At 36.0% G+C, this 9,273-nt stretch overlaps 1 protein-coding gene across 2 annotated transcripts; it reads left to right on the top strand.

Moving 5' to 3' along the window:
• Nucleotides 1–374: 374 nt before the first annotated feature.
• LOC140852069 (uncharacterized protein At5g01610-like) lies at nucleotides 375–2,767 on the top strand. Of its 2 annotated transcripts, none has more exons than XM_073244802.1 (3): nucleotides 375–734; nucleotides 1,816–1,870; nucleotides 2,135–2,767. In XM_073244802.1, exons 1-3 carry the CDS (start codon nucleotides 648–650, stop codon nucleotides 2,245–2,247), a joined length of 255 nt encoding a protein of 84 aa, XP_073100903.1. In that variant the 5' UTR covers nucleotides 375–647; the 3' UTR covers nucleotides 2,248–2,767. The 2 variants fall into 2 exon arrangements, with proteins under 2 accessions (XP_073100903.1, XP_073100904.1); XM_073244803.1 differs by having other exon boundaries at nucleotides 2,150–2,767.
• The last annotated feature ends 6,506 nt before the right edge of the window (nucleotides 2,768–9,273 follow it).

The raw sequence follows: 9,273 nt of genomic DNA on the forward strand, positions 1-9,273 counted from the left end.
AGGGTCAGATATAGACCTACAACCAAAAAAGTAAAAAAAAGCATGCACACCAATTGGGTGTGGATACGTGAAATTGAGCTTAACTAGAACAGATTTGGCGTGGCAAGCAATTAAAATTCAACCAGAAAGTGGTTCACAAACTTTCAGGAGATGAGCAATGCTCAATTAGCCAAAAGAGCCCATACATTAAAAGCACCGCTCTAATAAAATGATGTCACAACAAAGGTGGTTAGTGAGGTATTTTGACCATCATTACATCAGTCAAAGTCAAAGAATGTAAGTATAAATCTATCAAAATCAAGTGGAACCCAAAATAGAATAAGTGATGTGCTATTTTGCTTTCCCTCAACTGGTTTTAGCCACGGTAGCTCATCCTAAAATCCACCATCTTGGATTTGCCATTCTGTTTTTTCCCATCTATCCTAACCGAACAGCATAGCTGTCGATCTGCCATATAAATGGCAAATGCGATATCATCACAGGTTTGCGTTGTATCGGGTTTGCGTTGAATTTGTCGTTCATCACAGAAAGAATACCTTGCCCTTCCATCCTCATCAAAACTCATTGCAGCAACGAGGGAAGAAAGGAAGGGCCAATATAATAGTTAGCCTCCATCCATTTGGAGAGATAAAAGAGAGAACAGAGGAATGGATCAGATGGTGAACAAGATGGGGACGTATTGGTTCAATAAGAAAGCCACCAAAGAGCTCTCCTCCGTTGGAGACGAGATCAATGTGAGCTTCTCCTTTTGCTTCTCTCTATATATGGCATCCACATTTACCGATTTAGACATTGTTTGTCTTTTGATTTGTTTTTTATGTTAATGATAAGGACTGGATGGGCTTTCTTGTCGGAAGAATTGATTAAGTTTCTCCAGGTTGGGATGGAAATTTCTTTTAAAATAACAAAAATTCTTATTTTTTGAGAAAAAAATTCTTGAAAAATTTTCCAATCTTTAGAAGACCGATTAAAGTGGACATTTTTTGAGAGAACATTTGATAAAGGAAAACTAAATAAAGAGATGGTGCATGAATGATGGTTGAAAGGTTGAAATCACGCATTTAGCCAGTCACATTTTGAAGTTTACAAGCAACATGCTTAGGAGTGATTATCTGAAATTAGGGAAAGATACAGAGAATTCATCAAAAGTGCAAAAGGAATTTGCAGAAAAAACAGACAAAAATAACAAAGTGTAAGGATATGTAAACATAGCTGTGCATTTTAGTAATGTAAAACAAGCATAACACAATGAGACAAATGATAAATGTTGCTTGGAAATAGATTTTCATATTAAAAAAAAAAAAAAACAGCCGTATTTATATCCTTAATTTGTAATTTATCAATTTTTCCTAAATAAGTTGTGAACAATTGTGGAGTTGTTCTCGATCCATTTGACCGCTCAAGAATAATTTGGACAATTGCTTGGCCGAGAAAAACAAAGTTGAGAATTCTCTAATAACTTGCCTGCAGCTGGTAGCTTATGGAATTCTTGAATAACTAAAATAACTTACGGAATAATTACAATTGTTATAGCTGAATACCTTTTTATGTGTCGTGCTTGAAAAATACTTAGCCTTTAGTTATCCAGAATGAGGGGAAAAAAGTCTTGGTCATTCATTTGCTTGTTGAATGTTATGATTTCAAGATAATGATAGTTTTGGATGGTAATATTGCTTTCTACTCTTGCTCTAAAAAGAGTACTTGCTTCTGTTATTATGATCTCTTCTTGCTACTTGAATTTTGCTTGTTGTGTACTTCCATTAACCAAAAACTTCTTGATTCTGTACTGATGAACATTTTCCATGATGCAATCAGTCAATTTCAAACAGTATCGAGGGGGGAGCAAAATGGCTGGTCAATAAAATGAAAGGTACACTTCCCATCTCCGTAACTTCTTTTTCCCATTCATCAATTTCCAGTATTTGGTTAAGATGTGTTATCCATGTTCTCTCTTCAGTTGACTTTTACCTTTGTAAAGAACAAAAAAGTCAGAATAATATGAACCAAATATTGTACAGTTTTCCTTTCAGTTCAATGTTGCTGTTGAATAAATCTAGTATATTGTGATGCAGCAAAACCTCATCTACCAAGTATTTAGTTTTCCCATATCCATTTTTCTTTTATCTCACTGCAGAAATGGTCTCTTCAGGAAGGATGCAGAAACCATTGCCGGATCTACTGCAGGAATATGATATGCCAATTGGCCTCTTCCCTAAGGATGCCACCAACTACGAGTTCAATGAATAGACCAGGAAGCTTACAGTATTTATACCCTCCGCATGTGAGGTCAGTTACAAGGATTCCTCTGTCTTGCGATTCTTCACCACTGTGACTGGGTATCTGGAGAAAGGAAAACTGACCAATGTTGAAGGAAAGAAGACAAAAGTGCTGATTTGGGTAAAAGTGACATGCATCACAACTGAGGGGTCAAAGCTCCATGTTACTGCTGGCATGAAGAAAACCAGGAGCAGAGATGCCTATGAGGTCCTTAGAGATGGCATCAGCATAGACATATTTTAGTTTGATGCCAAGATAGCAAGTGAGGCCTCTAAAATATGCAATATGTTAGCATGCAAGCCACAGGTTTCAGGTTGGCTTCATGGCAGTGAAGTCGAGTACATGCTCTTCATGTTTAAATTCACTTTGCAGAAGAAAAAAAAATGCTTCTCCATTCATCTGGTTTGCCATTAGAGTGGTGGCAAAAACTGCCTTCATTTTTGTGATGCCTACAGTTATGGAATTACAAGAAGGAATGTTATATTGGTTTTCCTTCTCTGTGTTGCATCCATGCAGCTCGGCAGATCTTCTGAATCGGAATTAAGCCACTAATTTTATGCATGGGTTATTGTTTGTGAGCTGATGTTTGAACATGATGATGATGATGACCACTCGTTTTCTTTCTATCTTTTCTTGTGTTTTGATGAAAAGGATGACAACTTATTGGTGAAGGTAAATTATGACATCTGATTTCCACCATTTGCTCCAAAGAAAAGATGATTAAATACTACAGCCTTTTTTTTGATAAAATTATTACATCCTTTAACAAGAGTTTTACAATAAAATTAGGTGGTCGATCTTGGTTTCGGTCTTCATTATGATTTACATGTTTTGCCAGTGTGTACAGCACTTGATGTTTTAATGTAACTGCACCTACATGTCATGATTTATTAATTACTTGTGCAATCATCAGAATCAAACCTGCGTCTGGGAATGTAAAATGGATCCAAGAAGAAGAGTACATTTGGAAGTCAACCAGCTAGGAGTGAACTTGAGTCCGTGTCCTCATGCTTCTAAACTTACGAATACCGAATGATTATCGCAGGCCTCCATAAATTTTCCATATCCCTTAGGCCATGTGAGACCTTGTTCCACTGTCAGATGAAAGCTGGCCATTGTTCTCTATCAGTTTATGTTCCTATGCTGTAAGAATTTTCTATAACTGAACTGTATGATAGTTGAAACTGCATGAGCAAAAAATAGAAATTCCATATCATGACACAGATTGTTTTTGCACTATTGCTTTTGGTGAGCACTTTATCTAAGAACATTCGAGCAGATCCATTTTAAGCTGCCCCAAAATTATAGTTTAGGTCATGATGACAAGAACTAACTCCATGCTTATGCTTAGTTATTCCAAGTTCAAAAACTCATATCAGACCAGCAAATCTATCTTGCATCTGTCCTTGGTTCATAAAATTTTTGTTCCCATCCAATTCTAAAAATACCTGGAGAATTCTGTTATTCAGCCACTATAGTTCGTACAAGTGCATAAAATTGGCCAGTCTCCAATCACTGATTGTTGGGACCAACTGGCATGGACTGGGGAATAATTTCACTCTAGTGATTCCAAGAACAAGGGAGGATATGAGCTTCATGAACCCTAGTAGCTTGCATATATCAAATGTCATGTTAGTTAGTGCAATATGTTATTTCTTACAAATTCGTAATGATTTGGCTTAACTTTACTGTAAAATCTTGTTAATTATGTGGGAAAAAAAAATCTAATCTGATGGATGCAAATTCATTAGGCGTGCATCAAAAAGGATGCCTTTCTCTTTATTGAGTCTAAAAAGATTTGAAAAGGGTTTGAGCTCACCCAAATATTTAGCTTAAATCTGGCCCAGATCTCATTGCCCACACCAGGTTGATATCAAAGTTCACGGATTTATTTTTTATTTTTTAATTATATATTTTTAAAAGTACGATCGTCCAGAATTTATTTCCGGATTTGCCGTCCATGCATGAAATCACCACTTGAAATGATGATTTCACAGCCATGCAAGTATATGACGTGGCCTCAAAAATCGCCAGTTGAAATGATGAGTTCACTGAACTCATTAGTCCAAATGGCGAGTTAAGTGAAATCGCCTTCCTACATAGTGATTTCATTGAAATCATCGGTCCAAGTGTGAAATCGCTTCTTGGACCAGCAATTTCAGTGAAATCACCAATTGAAATGGCGATTTCATGGTTTTAAATACCCCCCAAACCCCTTCCCTCTAAGCATCCAAAAAAACCTTGATAATCCCCCCAACCCTCTCTCCCCTCGTGTCTATATTCCAGCTTGAATCAATCTCATGGCTTCAAGAAAAGGTGGGAATATTTCAAAAGGAAAAAGAGCTCGAGTGGAAAAAGGGAACAAAAATCTTGGGATAAGTATGAAGAGGATTTATTTTTGAACTCTGAGTCTGGTAAAAACTATCAATCAAATTTTTTTCAATGAGAAGCTATAGAGGGAAGAATAGTTAAGTGATGTTGGTGATTTTCAAATTAAATTTCTGTTTGAAAGAATGGATTGGCTTTCTATAATTATATTGAACAAGCCAACATATCCTACTCTAGTTAAATATTTTTATAGTAATTTTAGCTTTGATAGATCGGCTTGTTCTATTTTATCCTTTGTGAAAGAAAAAATGATCGAGTTTGACTTTGAGGTTCTTGGTCAAATTCTAGATATTCCATCAAATGGTGATAGATATTTTAATGTCACTTGTTGGAGTCATAATAGATTAGGTTACCGTAGCTATATTAAAACTATTTTTAAGGATGATAGTTTAAGGCAAACAAATAAACCTAGTGCACATCTATTACCACTGGAAAATAGATAAATTCATCATATATTAACGTTCAATTTTCTGCCTAGAGGAGGTTATAGAGATAATGTATCACACATGGATATTTATCTCCTCACAAAAATTCTTTCAGATGATAGAGTTAATCTACCATGTGTAATGATAAACTATATGATTGAATGCCTTGAAAAATCCAAAATCTATTTGCCCTATGGAGCTGTTCTGACTGCTATTTTTGAGACCTTTGATATCCCTATCACTGATAATGATGAAGTTATTGAGGTCAGACCCACTAACACCTACAAGAAGTCATCTCTAAGGCATATGGACTATATTTTTTCTGATGATGGTTGGAAGCGTACATCTGCTGGTGAAGAAGAAAATCAGTCTGCCGACACAGCCCAGCCCAGTCATCATATACAGTCTGATCTGCAGTCTTATGATGTGCATGCATTGTCTGCTCAGTTCAATGCACTGGAGACTGATGTCAGAGAGGGATTTGCACATATGGTTGAAGGGTTCGCACGGTTTGATTAGTTCATATAATTTTTTTATCGTCAGTTTCCTCCACCTCCATAGGATCCTATAGCAGATGATTAAGCTCCAAGTTCTTATTTGACTATTTGAGACCTCACTTGATGATATATCATCTACTTTTTTTCTTTTTGTTGTAATATAATCTTGTTTGATTTCTAATGAAATTATGTATTGTTAATCTATATTACCTTAAAATTGAGATTTGAACATCATATTTTGTCTTACTATTCTGGTCGATCCTACTTGCTAGACTTGTCTGGTTTAGGGTTTAGGGCTTCCAGGCTCACCAGACCAGTTCGGTTCAGGGTTCTATTTATCAAGGTTTGGGATTTGGCTAATCATCTAGATTGGTCAACCAGGGTTTCACGTCGATTGACCAGGATTTCACATCAGTTGATCTGAAGGAAAAATGGGTAGTTCAAAGCATGTATTTTTAAAATTTTACAGTGAAATAATAAAAGATTAAATATTTTAATCTTCTAAACATATCTTAGATCAGATCTAAACTATCATTAAGAATCTATGACATAAAAAATTTATATATAAAATCTGATATAAAAAAGAAAACTGCATCGATCACATCGATGCCTTGAATCTAATCTAACTTTTAGATTATGTTGGTAGAATTCAGAACTCATCAACTTTTTATGCATCGATGATCTCTACTGCTGGTAAGCATAGTACAAAGCTCTCACTAATGTCGAGGAGCCGCACAGGTCGTCTGACCTCTACAGATCATCCACTCGAAGCTCTGATCGGATCTTCCTTCGTGAGAGTGCTAGCTCGCGTCGAAGACTCTGGATGGCTGATCCAAGCTCCTTTCTTCGGATCTCCCAGACTCTTTCGGATCAAAAGATGAAGATTTACGAGGAGATGGTGGTGTGAAAGATTGGACAAGACTCACTTTTATATTTTTCTTCTCACAAAACCTAGAGATGAAACCCTAGAACCCACAGCTCACGCCCAAGAGAAAGAACACTTTCTTTGTTTCTCACACACGGAAGCCCAACTCACTCTCAACTTTTTATGTCCCCTCTCTCAGGTTTCTCATGCCAAAAATCACTTCTAATCTTACACAAAATTGATCCCCTTTTAAGGTTGGCGTCCTATAGAAGATAAGGATAAGAATAAGATAGTTTCGGTTCAAATTTAAGTGTTGGTTGATCCTTATCACTAATTCAAATGAAATTTGAAATAAATTTTGAATTAAACTTTATCCTTATCTTATAAACTCAGAGAGAGATCGACCAACATCAGAATAGTACAAAAAATCTCACACAAAAATACTTTATGTGTGGAGAAATGTGATGGCATGAAGAGGAGAGTACAACTCAATTTGGACTCTAGGTTTTCATTCAAATTCAAACTAATTTGAACTCAAATTTAAACCAACCAATTTATAATTCAAAAGGACTCAAATGAGGACATGGGAAATACTTCTAGATATGAGAAAAAATCACATAAAATATTTTTCATGTGAAGAATAAGAGGGCGCAGATAAAGAGATGCAAGGGATTCAAATTTGAATTATTTTTCTCATCCAATTAGATTCTTAACCCAACTAAATTAGGTTAAAACCAATTGGAATATTAAACCCAATATAATTAGGTAGAAAATAGCTTTGATCAAATTTTAATCAAATCAAAAATTAATCGAGCTCAAGTCCTGATCATATCAGGAATCGAACACCCTTAGCGATTAGGTCATCTCATAACCTAATCGGGTCAAACCAAATTGAATCCAATTCAATTAGATTTGATCCAAACCTCAATGTTCTATCAAATTGAATTAATTAGTAATCTAATTACTAATCAATCCTCTCATAATTCATCAATAATTAGTGAATTGATTTATTACAACTTTTGTATAGGGTTAATCATCAATTGAATTGATTGTTTTTTCCTAGAATGATTATTAATCGTTAATTAGCCATATGATCAATCAAAAATTTTTTTGAGTGTGACCCCATAGGTTCGAATCTAAGCCAGAAATATAAAAATAATTTTCTTAAACCAATCAAAGTGACCATCTAGCAATGATATTCGACGTCCGATAGGTCGAAAGATTGCAAAGCATCGTTCAAGAATCTATTGGCATATGGTTATCGTATAATTCATCCATTTGATCCAAATGCTCAAGGTGACCTAGGGTTTAACTGCCAACCCTGATATGGTCAACCATACTATATTTTAATTTTTAAAATTCATCACATGGATCACCTCAGCCAAGGTTTTACTGAATTAAAACACACTAATACATTAACTCCTACTTATTCGGAGGGATCAATTCCATCTTGACTCATATACCGACTTTGCAAGTACTTGACTATGCCCAAAAATCTTTCATCACTGAATTAGAAATTTAGGTAATTTGGCACCAAAGTATAGTGAGTTGCTTGCAAGTCACCGTGGTGATCTTAGGTCGGAGGGACACTTATACCCATATCCTTCACGAGCTACTCTTGGTAGTAGAGTGCTCAGCAATTGATCGCGTTCGGTGAGATGTATTTCTACGTCTCACTTGCATGCCATGCCAGTGTCTCCACACTCCTTGGTTAAGAGGACAACCAACGTACATGGCACACAATAATCTATACTTGATATAGCTATCGTCCTAATAATAGTATATCATTTGATCATGAACTTAAAGTTTAAGGACTAAATAATATATCCTTCTATATCGAATCAAATAGTCCTAAGAACTTCATCACATAACAGGAGTTCAAAATGAGATGTACACAGTGATGAGAAAATTAAATAATATTTATTAATTCAATAATTCATATACAATTACAATGATAAGCACAACCGTCAATAGACTAATTGTTGGCTTTGGGACATAATTTCCAACAACTCTCACTTGGACTAAAGCCAATCGGTACAGTATCGTATACCCATCTTTGATTTATAGTCTTCAAACTCCTTGACACCGAGGGCTTCAGTAAATGGGTCGGTCAGGTTCTTCTTTCTGTCGATCTTCTGAAGCTCGACGTCACCTCGATCCATAATCTCTCAGACCAGGTGGTAGCGACGTAAAATGTGCTTGGTTCGCTGATGTGATTTTGATTCCTTTGCTTGAGTAATGACACCAGTACTATCACAGTACAACAAGACGGGGCCATCAAGGGAGAGTGCCACTTCGAGCTCATTGATGAATTTTTGTAGCCACACGGCTTCCTTCGCAGCATCAGATACTGCGATATATTCTGCCTCATAAGTAGAGTCGGCCATAGTGTGCTACTTGAAACTTTTTCAGTAGATTGCTCCATCGTTCAAGGTATAAATATATCCCAACACATTTTTGTTGTCGTCATAATCTGATTGAAAACTGAAGTTGGTAAACCCCATAAGTTTTAAGTCAGATTCTCCATAGATAAGCCACTAATCCTTAGTATTTCTCAAATACTTAAGGATGGTCTTTACGACCTTCCAATGATTCTCACCTGGATCGAACTGGTATCTACTCACTACTCCTAATGAGTATACCACATTCGATCACGTACATATCATGGCGTACATAATAGATCCCACTGTCAAAGCATATAAAATTCTACTCATACGCTCTCTCTCTTGAGGAGTTATCGGACAATCACTCTTCGAGAGAGTAATTCCTTGGCCTATTGGAAGATAGTCTTTCTTGAAATTTTCTATGCTGAATCTTTTCA

This window comes from Elaeis guineensis, chromosome 10 (assembly GCF_000442705.2).
Source record: "Elaeis guineensis isolate ETL-2024a chromosome 10, EG11, whole genome shotgun sequence".
Classification (NCBI taxonomy): Eukaryota; Viridiplantae; Streptophyta; class Magnoliopsida; order Arecales; family Arecaceae; genus Elaeis; species Elaeis guineensis.